We start from the raw sequence: 16,770 nt of genomic DNA on the forward strand, positions 1-16,770 counted from the left end.
GTTTTGATTGGATTGCCATTTGTCAAGCAGCTATCCCATTTCTGAACCATGCATGTCCCTCAAAGAGAGAAATCTTCCAAATGACATAGTATTTATGTATGTTTAAAATGCCATGTAAGGCTATTTAATCAGTGAGAAACTCAATACAGCAGTCAGAGCAAGTTTTTTAAAAATGATATAACTTTAAAAGAACCACGTGGCAAGTTGCGAAAAGATTAAACACATATAGAATTACCGATGGGATCACAAAACCACTAAGTGCAGCACTTGCTGCAAAAGCTAGGTTCTGACAGCATTCCTGAAGGACTCTGCAAACCTCTGAGGAAATGGAGTCTCAAAAGGCAGGAGCAAGTGATGTGTCATATTATGGGACTCCCGCAAAGTAAAATTTTTTCAGTAAGGAAACTGGAGTACGCTTATTCTGTTGGGTCATTCGTGACAGAGACAATAAGTAACAGAATAGTAACAGAATAACAGAGTTGGGAGGGACCTTGTAGGACATCTAGTCCAACTCTCTGCTCAAGCAGGAAACCCTATGCCATTTCTGACAAGTGACTGTCCAGGCTCTTCTTGAAAGCTTCCAGTGATGAAGCACCTACATCTGAAGGCAAGCTGTTCCATTGGTTGATTGTTCTCACTACCAGAAAATGTTTCATTTCTAGGTTGAATCTCTCAGTCCTGCAAATAACCATCAATGGCTTTAAAGGTAACAACTTGAATTGCCCCCAGAAACTGACTAGCAACCAGTGCAATTTGCACACTATACCGTTGTACCATTGTGTGCCCATAACTACTTCTGCTACCAGTCTGGATGAGATGTTGACTTGTCTTCAAGATTAGAATGCATGGCAGAAATCTAAACAGTTGGACATGTCCATTGGAACGCAACTCAAAAGGAGTCCAGCCATTTAAAAATAATTCTATTCATTTGTTTAGAGTTGCATTGCATAATAGCCAGTGAATACTCCTTTATGTATATGCTCTAAGCCCCCTACACTTTTATTTTTAAGGTCTTAATTACCTTCCTTTTTTTTTTAAAGCAAGAGGATTTTTTTACCTCTCTGGACTAGGTTTTTCTTTCATATTTTAATTATATAGAGAATCTTCAACACTTATTTGTGAGCTATAAGAGCTGGCTGTGACATTAAAGAAAAAGAAGCAGTGGTGCCCCAGCCCAGGATATACACTTAGTAATGAAACAGCTTGGCAGATCATTTGGCATGATGTCTTGGATGAGTTTTTAAAAGATTAAGATAATTCAGGGACTGTTTGATATAGTAGTTAAGAGCCAGTTTGGTATAGTAGTTAAGGCACCTGAGTAGAAACTGAGAGACCAACTGAGAGACCTGTATTGGTAGAAGAGAATATTTGCACCCAGGGTTGAACGATATAATATTTGGTGCTCTCTGAGCGTGATTGTTTTCTACAGACATTTTATTATCCAAACTAGATAACATCGTCAGTGCTAAAGAGGAATGTTCTTTTTTTTTTAAATAGACCTGTCTTAGGCACAAAGCTAGCTGGGTGACTTTGAGTCAGTCACTCTCAGCCCTCAGGAGGTAATGGCAAAGCATTTCTGAAATTTTGCCAAGAAAATAGAAAGGGCTAGTCCAGGCAATTACCAGCAGTCAACACTGACTTAAAAACAGACAGTATACTTATACAGTATATCCAGTTAGTCTGACAATAGGTCAAGTAACACAGTTAATACAGAGGAAATTAACAGAGTTAATTTCACAACTTCAGTCTTCAACTGAATAGAAATGTGTTGGGATGCACCATTTATATTCTAAAATTATATAAAGTTCACTTGGATTCAGCATTGTTCCTGGATCACATTCCCCTTGAGGCTGTATGGCCTCACCCCTGCTATCATTCCAGAATGCCTTAAAACATTTCTGTCAGGGACTGAGTGATTTGTGAATCAATTAAATTATGATATGTTTGAAGTTTCTGGTTTTGCCAAATGTGATGATTTTATCTTTTAAGATCTTTGCTCTTTTAATCTCCTTGTATACTGCCTTGAGTTGATTTGTGGGAGGGGACCCCAAATGATTTAAAGATTTGTTTTAAATTCATGCACAGTTATAACATATTTAAAAAGAGTATTTTATCAATAATATTACAGTTCCTTCCGATTATTAAGAGTTGAATTCACTTGTCCTGAAATTTGCACTGATATTAACTTTCCGTTAGAACTGAATTTAATGTATGTGAGGTAATATACAGAACTACCTACAATGGGTTGACTAGCTTGTGGCTTAGTGCAGGGCTCTTCAACCTTGGCAATATTAAGACTTGTGGACTTCACCGTTGCTGGCTGAGAAATTCTGGGAGTTGAAATCCACAAGTCTTAAAGTTGCCAAGGTTGGAAACCCCTGGCTTAGTACATTCAGAGACTTCAGCCAGTGTGATCAGTTAAATTTCTTATACAAAGCCTGTACAACGCAGTGCTAATATCCTAGTATAGTAGGGTAACCAGTGTAAATAAGTTTCTTGTTCAATTATTCCTAAATTCGCATGTTGTATAAATTGACACAGTATGTTTTACTATTTCCAGTGTAAATAATTTGGGACCAATCTGGAAATCATTACTTAATTTAGGAGTATAGTGAAATATTACATTGAAGTCAGTATAGTTTTTTTAATATAGTTCTGCTTCAACCTTAACTGGATAGCTGCCAATTTATGTCATTTCCCATCACATTATTATGTACCATAGCGCTACTCTAAATTGTTAACAGTAGTCCTCGCCTTACAGCTACAGTTGGGACCAGAATTTCCATTGCTAAGCAAGATGGTTATTAAGTGAGTTGCACACAATTTTACTACCTTTTTGCCACAGCTGGTAAGCAAAGCACGATAGTTGCTCAATGAATCGTATGCTTATTAAGCAAATTTGGCTTCCGCATTGACTTCACTTGTTGGAAGCTGATTGGGAAGGTCACAAATGATGATCACATGACCCCAGGATTGTCATAAATACATCTGGTTGCCAAACGTCCAAATTTTGATCACATGATGCTAGGTCCATTGTAAATATTTTTTTCAGTGACTTTGTAACTTTGAATGGCCACTAAATGAATTATAATTCAAGGACTACCAGTATTTTCATTCAAGCTGATATTATTGCTGAAATAACAGTAAGTCTATAATTATATATTTTGTTAATATCACATTCCTACTTTTTTGTCAATACTGTCTCATATTTAATACAGAAAATGACAGTAAGGCATTTTCTCGACCTGTGTTAAGTACGTTTTTGTAAGTTTTTTTAAGTAAGTTTTTGTTCAATGAACACAAAGATTTAGATTGAATAGGATTGTAGCCTTCGAAGCATGCACATAAAAGAATTAAATTTTGCATAGATGGCTATATAAAATGTACAAAAATGCAGTTTGAGTTAGATTAAAAAATGAGGATAAGATCCCAGTTCAATATCCAGTTCCTATTTGTAGACCAGTTCAACCTCCCGACAAGCTCATCGGGCAATGTCCATGAAGGTGTGTGAAGCTATTTGGAAGCACCAAGAGCAATCTTGCCAGTGGAATTTCCTAACAAAAAAAATGTTATATTCAAATAAACTCAGATTCTACACCAAAAACCAAGATAACCACACACAAAAAATCCCACACAATAAATCAGTTTTAAACAAAATTAGATGTAGTATTTTTAAGGAAATCAATCCTGACTGGCCTTTGGGAGGACAGACACTAAAGCCGAAGCTCAAATATTTTGACCACCTAATGAGAAGATAGGACTCATTGGAAAAGGCCCTGATGTTGGGAGAGATTGAAGGGAAAAGGAAAAGGGGAAGGCATAGGATGAGATTACAGGTGGTCCTCAAATTACAAGTTCATTTAGTAAGCATTCAAAATTACTTTAAAAAGTGAGTTATGACCGCTTTTCACACTTATGACCATTGTAGCATTCCCCATGGTCATGTGATTTATATTTGGATGCCTGATAACTGACTCACATTTATGACGGTTGCAGTGTCCCTGGGTCACGTGATCCCCTTTGGTGACCGTCTGACAAGCAAAGTCAATAGCGAAGCCAGATTCACTTTACAGCCGGGTTACTCGGCTGTAAAGTGTATTACTAACTTAACAACTGCAGCGATTGACAAACGGTCAAGAAAAGGCACAAAATGGGACAAAACTCAACCAATTTCTCACTTAGCAACATAAATTTCAGGCTCAACTGCAGTCGTACATTGAGGACTATCTATAGTGTCATGGATTTTGCTAAATGTTGGGAGGGAGACATTGGAGGAAAATGGGGTCAAGTGTGCTATATATGACTCCACAGGCTTGCAAAAAGTTATTTATTTTATTTATTTTTATTTTATTTATTTATTATTTATTTGATTTGTCAATTGCTTAAGGTAATAAGTATAGATAAGATAATAAGTATATACATAGTTATGAATACATGAAATGGGTACATATAAGAAAAATAAAAGAAACAATAGGACAGGGACGGTAAGCAGGTTGGTGCGCTTATGCATGCCCCCTACAGACCTCTTAGGAAAGGTCAATAGACAGTCTAAGGTTAACGTTGGACCCGATTTAGCGACTCAACGACAAATTTGTACCAATTTAATACAAGGTACATAATACAATGTATGTAAGCATTTTTTTTAAAAAAAAACTTAGATTCCATTACATTTAGAAATTAAAATAAATAAATAAATAAATGTAGAAATCCGGACAAGGACGGCAAAAAGCCAGTTCCGGGCTTAAACACCCAGCAGCGGCACCTCCGAGGCAGAGGCGGAGAAGGGAAGGGAAGAGGCAGGGCGAAAGAACGGCGTGGAGGAAGGCGAGCCGAAGACATCAACTCCCTGCTTGCTGTCCGAGCGCCCCGCGATGGTCTTAGTGGTGGTCATGGGAGTGAGCGGCTCCGGGAAGTAAGCGCAACTTCTGGGATGGGAGGGGGCGGCAAGAGTAACGCGCGGCCGGAAGTGCAAAAAAGGGCCGCGCTGCCTTGTCACTGGCAAGGGAGGGAAGTTTGCTTTCTGTCGCTGCGGCCGCGGGGAGTGTTGTCGGCGCCTGTTGAGGGGAGCCGGGGCAGGGACCCCTCTGGCTTTGAGAAGCCCCCTCTCTCTGGCGAAGGAGCTGGGGGGTGGGGCAGGGAGGGTGGTCGTCGCTGACCTGCGTGAGAAAAGCCGCGTGGGAAGCTTTTGTTGGGCGGGGATTCGAACTTCTCCATATATCCCAGGGCAGCAAGGGTGGGAGGGCAGAAGAGGGCGGTGGTGAGTCTGTGGTAAAAAAAAATAATGGGGATAAGCAGCACACATATGCACAGACGAACAAAACAAAAGGCTAGGGGCATTTCAAAACATTTCCGATGTCTTACTCCTAGTGAAATTCCAAAAAGTAGGTCAGCTTATCCTGTCTTGGCTTAAAGGAGGCTTGGAAGTAGCAACCTGGAATTAAGGAGAAACTTCGTGAGGACAATTAACCAGTAGAACAGGTTGCCTTCAGAAATTGTGGGCGTTCCATCACTGAAGGTTTTTAAGAAGAGTCTAGACATCACTTATCTGAAATGGGTATAGGTTCTCCTGCTTGAGCACGGGGCTGGACTAGAACACCTCCAAGGTCCCCTTCCAGCTCATTCTATTAATAGTCAGGAAATTCCTTTTCCTTTCAAGTTTCATTTTTCTGTCTAAATGCAAAGACCTGGTTCTCTGGAAGCTTAACTAAATGGTACATCTTTGTACTCCTGACGCTCATTCAGAATGAACAACTGGATGTATTAAAGGATGATTACAGGTAACCCCCCACTTACAACAGTTTGCTTAGTGACCATTCAAAGTTACAACGGAACTGAAAAAATTAACTTGTGACCATGTTTCACGCATATGACCTTTGCAACATCCCTATGGTCCCACGATTTAAATTTGGATGCTTGAGAACTGACTCACATTTATGACGGTTGCAGTGCCCTGGAGTCATGTGATCCCCTTCTGCAATCTTCAGTGGGGAAACTGAATTCACCTAACAGCCAGGTTACTCATTTGACAACTGCAGTGAGTCACAAGTTGAAGTCCACAAGTCTTAAAGTTGCCAAGGTTGGAGACCCCTGAGTCTTAACTAATGTGGCAAGAAAAGTCATAAAATGGGACAAAATTCACTTGGCAACATAAATTTTGGGCTCAGTTGTAGTCGTAAGAAGAGGACTACCTGTACTGTACAAGAAAACAAAATACACTCTATTCCCTTATAATAATTATATGTAGGGATCTGGGAAATAGCGCCTTACTGCTTGCCTGGTACCACTTCAGGATGGGTTTCCCCTGTCTGGGTGACCTAGATGCTTGGGGACTTGTCTATTCAAACTTTTCGTGACGTATGTGGTATGCTTATCCTAAAATTAATCACTGGACACACACCCACACCCAAATCATGTTCCTTCAAAGCCAGGAGATGAACTTGTATTTGACAGGCACTGAATTAATAGGACTGTGAAGATTCAGAAGCTGTAAGATACAAGGTTATAGAATGAACATTAGCATCTCCTTAAAGCAAGTGTCTTTCCTACACAAACCTAGAAAAAGATCCATTTGGTTTTTCATCCTTGCATATTATGAAGCAATTTTTTGCCTTTGAATCTGAAGTACTGAACAGGCTAATTTGCTACTGAATTATTTATCAATAAAATTATCAATAAAAAGGATAGAAATGTTACAAATATATGAGTACAAAAATACATTTGCATATTTATTTGCAAATATATTTTTTGAATCCAGATTCCAGAAATATATATGGCACCATTTCCTACTTGTGTTTTCTTTAGTACTTACGCCCAAGCACTTTGGGGAAAAAGAATGACATTCATTTCTTTGTTTAAAGCCTTGCCATAATTATGCAGTTAACCTTATGAAGAACAAGCATACAGTATTGTGACGGAGACATTCACAGCAGAACTAGCAGATGCAGAGAGTACGTTTGGCCTGGGTCTTCATATTTGTCTCTAAAAGATTTCACTGAACAAAGTCTACTGTGTGGCTCAGTTTTTTACTCAAGAGAAGCAGCAGACTATCTGAATAACAGCAATATTGAGTCAGATGAAATAATGTAGTCACTGTTATTATAGAAATAGCCCTTATACTCAGGTCCTTGATCAGTCAGTTATTGGCTACTTGTAATTGAGACATGTCATAGTGAGAATTCCAACAATTTGCTAAAATAGAAAAATACATGGTTATTTATTTTTTCATTTAGCCAATTGAGGTTACAAATACAAGAAATGTTTACAAATAGGCTGAAAAATATATTAAATATATAGAAATAATTTATTTTACATTATGTTGATTGGAGATACTTCAGATTTACCTTATCTACATTGTTTAGCATTCTTTTTCCCTAATAGCATTGTTGGAGAATCTTCTGAAGTGAAAATGTCATTTTGGATTGCATGAAGGAATTACCATGGGTGTATTCATCACCCACACAAACATATCAAAATTAATCTGGCGCCATACTACCAAATATTACACTGAAAGAGTGGGTGAAGGTTCTTACTCAAATTCTCCATTCAAGTTCTGTTTAATCAAAATAGCTATATTACATAGGATTACTGTATAAATATGACTAATTGCTTTTGGATTTTTCAGAGTAGAGACCAAATAGTTACCAAAGAATAGAGCAGAGCATTGAAAGAGGAGGAGCATTGCAAGGAGTTGTTCCTTTGATGAAGTGGTTAAAGATTATTGTAATCACCTGCAGCTATTACACTCTGTGTTTTGGGTTATTTATTAAAATCATTTGCTTTCCATCATACCCATGGAAGTGTGAAATTCATGTACCAAGCACGCTCTTTCATGGTGGTTCAGATGATCCAACAATGCAATCATGGCTTTTTCCATCTGATTATTGGGCAGCAGCCAGTATTTCAAAAGTGATTACAACTTTAACTATATACTGTACAATTCACAATAAAGATAATACCTGTGTTAGTTTTTCATATGTGAAATGTTGTTTGCCAAATCCAACATTAGAAATAATCCCTAAATAAGTTAGGATTATAGTGTCAGTTGTGTAAATACATGCGCTGGTGATTATTGACTTTTAACAGAGAATTATGTCCGTAATTGCATTTAAATCTTATATTTATATGCTACCCTCTGTGACATTAATTCCACAGAAGGCCTGTAAAATAAATAAGGTTGAGAATTGACTCAGGCTTCATGCTAAGTTCTAAAGTAAATTAGGACTCTATTTGTGGAAATAGGAAAGTCTTAATTCTATAATTCTTAATACTAGTTCCCCTATTTTGCTAGAGGATCTTTCAGGGAGCATAAGGAAAAAGGGAATCAGCAAAACATTCAATAGGACTGGACTGCAAATCTGTGTTTTTTGTTCTTGGAAATATTTGAAATAGTGAACAATTTGCCTTCTCATTTTCTATCCATGTAATTTGAAGAACCTAATAAATACTATATTAGAAACTAGGAATTCTTTATGAGTGGGCTATTCCACCAATAAATGATTATAAAACTTCATCCCTGTCCCCTTGGGGGTGTTTGGGGGGGGGCACAGATGGAAAGCAAACTTCTGATTAAGTCCGAATTTTAGAAGACCGAATTCATGCAAGATGCTAAATCAAACCAAACAACCTTATCATGATGTGTTTATCTAGACTTAATGTTTTCTCTGTGTGTAGTTTTTATACATAACTTGTTTTATTTTACAGATCCACAGTGGGCACACTTCTGGCAGATAAGGTAGTTATTTGTTTAATTGTTGATTGTTTATTCACCATTTCTTACAAGTATCTTTGAAGGTATATAACAACTGTAATAGCTCAGTGCAATCGTAACATATACGGTAAATATGAAACTCTTTAAGAGTATCAGAATGTTAGTTCATTCAGTGTTTATTCACTCAAAAGTAGCCTTGGTTTTGCCTCCATGCTTTTGGTTTGCCTTGACATGCACAGGCAAGAATAGTGACATGACCCACAAATTATATTTCTTTTGGCATTGTGGACAATAGAGTTGTAGGCTAGGTCCCAGCAGCCACAGCAAATCATCTCGGAAACAAACTGACATTATGAATGTTATTGTATAATCATGTAAATACTATACTTTGTGCATCAGGATATCTGACACAAGTTACAGCATTTACATATATCATCACACATACCATCTTTTGCCCCCGCCCCCCTCATAGATGCCCATGAAGCAAGTTGGTCTTAATTTTCATAATCTCCAAATACCAGACAATCATGTTGGTTGGGAAATTAAAAGTTATTCCCATTGTACCTGGAAGGAACAAGGTTAAGGAAGGCAGGAAGTACCTGAGACAAGAAAACATATTGTCACAAAATACAGTCCATATATAACATATACTTCAAGTGGGGATACAGTCTATTGGATATATTTATTTCCTGAATTTGCAGACGTTTAATTTTGAGAGAAAACTGTATTATTAATGTGAATCGTATATGATATACGCTTGCTATATGCCTTTGCTATAAAAGTATTTTTATTAAAACTAAATAATCCATCATTATGTAGCTAGGCTGGAAATTCTATGAAGGTGATGACTATCATCCAGAGGAGAACAGAAAGAAAATGGCTGAAGGAATACCTCTAACTGACCAGGTATTGTACATAGTCTTGAGGTCACTTTCATCCAATAAAATTGATAGTGATTGAGTTGGACAAAAATTTGTTAAGATTCCAGATTAGTGAATTAAATACTGTCCTTCAAAGCTATGTCGTTTGATCTCTCGGTTTCCATGGGGGTCAGTCCTTCCTTTTCTTCTTTCTTGCAGAGCATTGTATAAAATAATCCTAGATGATCTGATTGTAATTCAGCTGACCCTGCGAGGACTCTTTTCATCCAGATTCTCCCAAACTGAAAACTGATCAGCCATTCCTTTGCTCCCTCAATAAACTGTTTTTTTTTTAAAAAAAAACACCTCAATATTGATCATGCATTAAGTACATGGATTTAATTATTCAACAAGACATTCAGGAGTATGACCCTAAATGGACTCAGAAAATATTTCTAAAAGTTGCAAGAATTAACAAAATGCCAGCAGTGTGAACTCTTAATGCTATGCAGTTAGTACACTGCTTGAAGTTACAAAAAAATTATAGAACATACAGCAATGGCTTAGGCCAGGGGTAGGGAAACTTGGCTCTTTTATCACTTATGGACTTCAATTCCCAGAATTCCTGAGTGATCCATTAAAGGTTCCCCATCCCTGGCCTACTGGTTTTTCAGTTGTGGGGGAAATCAATTTTTGACTTGAATGTACATATTTAATATACAAATGTAGGACATATGTCCTACATTTATATATTAAAACAGTCCCATTCAAGTAAAAAAATGATTTCCCTCATCAGTACACCAGGGATGGGAAACCTTTTATGGCTCACTCAGGAATTCTGGGAGTTGAAGTCCATAAGTGATAAAAGAGCCAAGTTTCCCTACCCCTGGCCTAGGGAATAGAAATGACTTATGTTTCAATATCAAAAGAGGCATTATTGGAGAACTTTGCAACTACTAAATATTTCCACCTGTCTCGCATGCAAGTAAGCCAACAATCAAGACTTCGTATCTGGATTTCGACAATACATGGAATGAGAAATGCAAGGTAGGGAATTTGATTTCAGAAGAGGCAGGGGCATCTGAGGTCACGTTGCTAATACTGAGTGGGTAATGAAGGAGTTCCAAAAATATAACTATTTTTACTTTATTGCTTATTCTAACGCTTTTCATGCAATAGACCAGAACTAATTGTCAATAGCCCTTGAAAACATGGATGTATCAGGCCATATCATCTGCTTCTTAAATAAATTGTATGATGACTAAGAAAAAAGAGTTAGATGGAATATGGAGCAATTATATAAATGATTCAGATTGGGATAGAAATGTGCCAAGCTTTATATTCTCATTTTATTGAACATACATATTTATCCTGCTACATGCTGGACTGATGAATAGAAATTGGAACTGAAATTGCTGGAGGAAACCTAACTATGACAGAATGTTGGTGATAGCACTTTGATGGACCGTACAAAATGTGCTTGGTATTATATGTCATTTATACAGCTGAACTGATGCTCCTCCCTACCCCGCTAGAGATCAAGAGCTATGAATTACTTCTATATGTGGTCTGTTTTCTGTTCCAATGCTGACAGTGTATGATTTATTGAAATGGTGACTACTTTCTTTTTTAGTGAATGAACACATATCCACCTTTCAACACTGGTAAAATTCAGAGTTATCAGTTAAAAAAAAAAGTCTAGTGCAGTGTTGGCGAACTTTTTTGGTACCAAGTGCCGAAACAGGAGCACACGCATGCACACAAGGGAGCACCAAAAACCAGAAGAGCAGCTGCCCTGCTGTGCAGTTTCTGGTGTATGCATGCATGCTGGCCACATGGTCTTCCAGTTTCTGGCATGCATGCACATGCGAAGACCAGCTGGCCAGCACTCATGCACACGCCAGAACACGGAAGAGCAACAGGAGATGGCTGGCATGCCCAGAGAGATGGCTCTGCGTGCCACTTCTGGCACGTGTGCCATAGGTTCGCTGTCACAGGTCTAGTGCCATTTAAGTGAAAACGTGATGCTTTCATAAACAACTTATGAAATCTGAATCAGATAGAGCTTAATTAGATTATACCAAGAAATGGTATTAATTGTTTTGACTGACTTGCCTCATTCATGAGTCATGTGAGATAGGAGGCAGAAATTGCTGTCATAAAGAAAGAGCTGTATGTTGAAGCTGATACATAATCTTCACTAATATAATGAGGCTCTGATACACATTAAGATTTTTAACAGAAAATATTACGAATTGGTAATGCTAATTGCTTTTGCAAATGATACAGGTTAATATGCATTATTTCAGGTTAATATGCATTATTTGCTTAAACTGGTCTGTCTTGTTTGTTTTTTTTTAGGACAGGATACCATGGCTTTGCCACCTACATGATATATTAATGAGGTAAAAGAATGTTCCCACTGTAACATGAAACTGGTCTTGAGTGGATTCTGTTGCTGAGCACGCAGCTCATCTTGCTTTAATGTCCCAAGTTTGGTGAACAACTTCAAAACTCCCAATCCCCTAAATCTAAGCATAAAGGCTAAGTATTAAATACAAACAATTTTGGGGACATGGCTTGGAGTACAGTAAGGTGTATCCCATAGAGAAAGAGATGTCCTCAATCCCTTGAGTAGCACTGTTTCTCCATGACTGTCAGAAGCATGACTGTCAGAAGCAAACTTCTATAATATTACGGTTTGCTGCATATTGATTTTAGTAGATTTAACCTGTTAATAATAAAAGTGTACTATTAGCTTTGGGACATTTGTGTTGGATTAGGATTTGTTGAACATGGCTAGTAAGGGATGGACTGTAACAAAGGGTTCCAAAAAGGTAGCAGTTGAAAAAGTGGGGGAATTATGTGGTTTGTTGCAAATTATTTAGTTGCAAACTAAATAATTACATAAACTGGTGAATTGAGACATCAGTCAGAATGCCTTTGTTCTGGGAGTTTTCTACACACAGAATTTTTGCATGGGAGAATCTCAAATACTTCATTATATTAGTATATGTTCATTGTCTGAATGCCTAATCCCAGTTCTGATGAAGTTAAAACATACACACACTTTTTTTTCTAATGCATAGATATTGTCAAAATTCTAATTTTTACAGAGAACATGCATCTGGACAAAGTGTCATTTTAGCTTGCTCAGCTCTCAAAAAAATGTATCGGTGCATTTTGGAGAACGGAGAGGCTGGTTGTCAGAGTTTGAACAATCAACAAGAAGAAAACGAGTCTGCTCCAAGGAAGATCCTTTTTGTCCACCTGGCAGGGCCAATAGAGCTCATTGCCAGCCGTCTAGAAAAAAGAAGGGGACATTTCATGCCACCGAGTCTACTCCAATCTCAGTTTGATACTCTTGAACCTCCATGTGCGCCAGAAAATTTTATCACTGTTAATTTGGAAAAGCCTGTTTCAGAAACAGTATCAGAAATTGAAAGGCATCTTAAAAGCTTGTTCTGATGTTTCTCCAGGTTTTCTTGTTTTGAAGCCCCATAGCCACAAATAATGTTACTCTCACATAATTTATTCTCCTGATTAAGCAACATATTTATGTTGTATTTACCATATTTGTAGCATGAATAGAAAATTTAAGCTTGCCTAGTTTTTGATTTATTCATTATCTTATATCTAATTTAAGAATTTTTATACCATAATATTGACATTTTAAAAATTGCAGTGGAAAGTTTAAGATAAAATGAATTCTTGGTGAGAAATCATATACTTCAGTTATACTTGCAGAGTGAGAGAGAACACTGCTGCTGCATTTGGCAAAGTGGAGTATCAGAAATCAGCAATACCCTTAAATCAGCTGGAAATGACAACCATTGTAATTTAATAGTAGTAAAATGTTGTTTAAAAAAGGAGAATCGAAATATTGAAAGTAGCAGGACTGTTTATTCTAAGGTGGCTAATGAAAAACCATACTCTGTATCTATCTATCTAGCATAGGCATATTCTTTTAATTTGTATTAAAAGGCAAAATCATAACATCAAAACTCACTACTTTTGTCACCATGTTTTATTTTAAATTATATAGTCACCCATCTCAGCATGATGAATCTGGGAAGCTAACAAGGGTTAAAATCCCACAAAATAAACACCACAATAAATACATAATTGGCAGCTGAGATAAAACCACAAACACCCCTCAACATCACCACCTCATGGATTCTGCCACACATTCTGATTCCAAGCCCAGATTCATAGCAACTTCTTCAAAGCTTTACCAAAGGTCAACGGGATTGAGGGTAATTTATATTCCAAACAGCAGGCACAACAACCAAAAGATACTCTTTCTTGGTCCTGTCAGTTGGCATTCGTTATTTGCACGTCTTGTAGCCTGCAAACAGTACCTTCGCTTGAATCTAGAAACCATTACTACAGCTTTACAGTAGTAGTATCGGCATGATATTAGATTCCTCAACTGATCTACCTTGAAGGTCTGATATGTACGAGTGAGCTCTTCTTCATCCACCCCCAAACCCCACCCCACATCTACAACACCAAGAAAACAGCCACAGCATCCCTTGGTTGGCCAGGAGTAAAAAGATAAAGCCAGGTATTAGTATATTAATATTTCACTCCATGTTGTCAGATAAACTCACCAGCAGCTTTGTGTAAATGTTAATGGAGAGAGCACTGAGCTATGAACTAGCACCATCTAGAATCAGCCGTAGAGGAAGAACAAACATAACGCTGTGGTACTTACTCCTAACCAACAAAATTCATTCAGAAAGCTACCACAATCAATTGTATGGAAAGCTACTGAGATTAAAAAGAAAGATATGTACAACATCCAAATTCTGCTCCTGCCAGTGTCAGGCACAACCAGATGTGTATGAAAGGTTCAAGTTCACTGCTTTATTATATTCTGCCTATTACCAGGAATCATTCCAGAATGCCAGCTTTAGCTAAATAATAGATAAGATTCTATGGAATTTAAGGGGGAGTCAGTTCTGGACCTCTTGCAGCTGCTCGAGGACTTGAGATTAATTCCATGCTCTAGGCTAGTGGTCGCTCACTGGTGGGCCTTGAGAAAATTTTGGTGGGCCGCAGAGAAATCTCACTCCCAGAGCACCTCCCCAAAGCAATTAATCCAGGCTGCGCCGCCTACATGGTCCACAGTAATGTTCCCTGCCCACTCACTCCTTACCCAGAAAACTTGCCTGCTAATTTGCTATTTTTTTCCGACCATCATCTGTTCTGCTGTGCTGGGAGATTTAGATTAGCTAGGAAGCAGGAAATGGTTGGATTTCTTGCTTTCTAGCTAGACTTTAGATCTTCGGCTCTGCTTCCTTTAGGACTGAAGGTTTGCTTGCAAGCAATTTTAGTGCAGACTCAAGACAAGCAAATTTGAGAGACTGAGCTAGCCGATGACAGATAGATGGATCTCTGAATGGATCTGTGAGCAACTCAATCTGCCTGCTTTGCCTGATTTTGGGTAAAAATTGCTTTTTTTATAAAAAAATCAATATTTACATACATTGTGTTTTGTGAGTTAATTTTGTGAGTTTGCTTGCTAGTAAATTTTATGAGTCTGCTTGCAAGCAAATTTTATGTGACAGACTGAGCTAGCCAATGGCAGATAGATCTCTGAATGAATCTGTGATTCTGTGAGCAACTCAATCTGCCTGCCTGCTTTGCCTGATTTTGAGTAAAAGTTGCTCTTTTTTATAAAAAAAATCAATATTTATATATTTATAATATTTACATACAAGCCACGCCCAGCCAGTCACATGACCACCAAGCCACACCCACAAATTAGGCCACACCCAGAGAACCAGTTAGTGGTCCCTGGGATCTAAAATTATGAGTTTGGTGGTCCCTGAGGTCCAAAAGATTGGCGACCCCTGCTCTAGGCTTCCCCCACTTTGGCTGGGTATTTCCCAGAACAGAGGTCATCTAGAAGCACAATGCAGTTTTACCATCATAGGGCAGGACTCAGACTCTATTCTGAAAAAGCTGCTCCAACTGAATGAGTGGAGTATCCGCCTTGAGAGACTGGAATAAGGAATCACCTGAGACTGATCACCAGGCACTATCAAAACATCTAGATGAAATTTTGCCTCCAAGCCCTCGGACTTGCAAGACCAAAGACTTTACAAGTCCAAAGACTTTACCTAGAGAGCGGAGCAAAATCGTTCAATAAGGTTCCTATCCTAATTAAACATAGCTAGTGGCAGCCTGATTTAAGAGGCAGTTGTGAACCATATTCTTCTGTTGGAAACAATTATCTGATCTCTTGTTCTGTTGTGTTATTCCTGTGAATTCTAGTCATATAAAATCCTGAAACTCTTGACTTTGCAACTAGGTGATAAATCTGACCTGGCCATCTGAACTTTGGACTGGATTTTGACTTCTGTATATTCCTATTGAAAGCAAAAGCACATAGACAAGCTTTTTTTCCCAGAGATTGTTTTGATTTACGCTCCTTTTCTTTCCTTGTCTGCTGTTGATCTACTCAGTCTTGAATAAATTTCTATTCTCACCTAGCAACTGTGGGTGTATGAGTTTAAAACCTGAAACAAGATGCTTGGTTTCATACCCAGATCTGAATCCCAACTGAAAGGGGTACAGATAATTTGCTTCCATGTTAATCTTCTAAAAAAAAACCCACCACCCTTCTCTTTTAAAGAGCCAATACCATCACCCTTTCTCTCAAAGAATTCACCATGGTTAAAATCCAATCACGTCACTTTGCAATATATGTATCTAAATATACAGATGGTTGAGCTAGTGTAGGTAGTCTTCAGTTATTATCCATTCATTCAGTTAATATTTGAAGTTATGAAGGCACTGAATGAAATTTTCAGCCAGTCCTCCAAGTTGTGGCTATCACAGAGTCCTGCGGTCATGACTGCCATTTGAAACCTTCACTGCTGACTGAAAGTCAATGGGGAAGTGGGCAGGTTGCAAATGGTGATTACACGGCACTGTGTCTAACAACTGGAACTGCTTAACTACTATTGTAATGGATCAGTGTAGTCATACGGCATTGTACATTATGACTCCATTGCTTAGTGATGGAATTACTGGTTCCAATTACTATTGTTAGCATTTACTCTCCTAAGGCATACTTAACTCATCTTGAGGGCCTTTACTCTGGCACATCCACCTCTCATTTGTCCTTGAAGATTGATACAAGATCCCTACCCAAAGAGACAAGGCCCTTGACTTTGAATATGCAGAAATTAC

The 16,770-nt window shown here is 38.0% G+C and overlaps 1 protein-coding gene across 1 annotated transcript; it reads left to right on the forward strand.

The window, feature by feature from the left end:
• The first annotated feature begins 4,765 nt into the window (after positions 1-4,765).
• Positions 4,766-13,575, forward strand: IDNK (IDNK gluconokinase). Its single transcript, XM_026703847.2, has 5 exons — positions 4,766-4,912; positions 8,701-8,731; positions 9,527-9,613; positions 11,929-11,972; positions 12,684-13,575. Exons 1-5 carry the CDS (start codon positions 4,872-4,874, stop codon positions 13,033-13,035), a joined length of 555 nt encoding a protein of 184 aa, XP_026559632.1. The 5' UTR covers positions 4,766-4,871; the 3' UTR covers positions 13,036-13,575.
• Positions 13,576-16,770: the final 3,195 nt, after the last annotated feature.

This window comes from Pseudonaja textilis, chromosome 2 (assembly GCF_049901715.1).
Source record: "Pseudonaja textilis isolate UNSWEBS1 chromosome 2, rPseTex1.2, whole genome shotgun sequence".
NCBI lineage: Eukaryota > Metazoa > Chordata > Lepidosauria > Squamata > Elapidae > Pseudonaja > Pseudonaja textilis.

Excerpts from the sequence above, each read along its gene's own strand:
- IDNK (XM_026703847.2), top strand. The coding sequence starts at position 4,872 with ATGGTCTTAGTGGTGGTCATGGGAGTGAGCGGCTCCGGGAA. Across the intron at positions 8,732-9,526 it reads GCACACTTCTGGCAGATAAG|CTAGGCTGGAAATTCTATGA; the intron begins GTAGTTATTTGT and ends ATCATTATGTAG. Across the intron at positions 11,973-12,683 it reads CTACATGATATATTAATGAG|AGAACATGCATCTGGACAAA; the intron begins GTAAAAGAATGT and ends TAATTTTTACAG.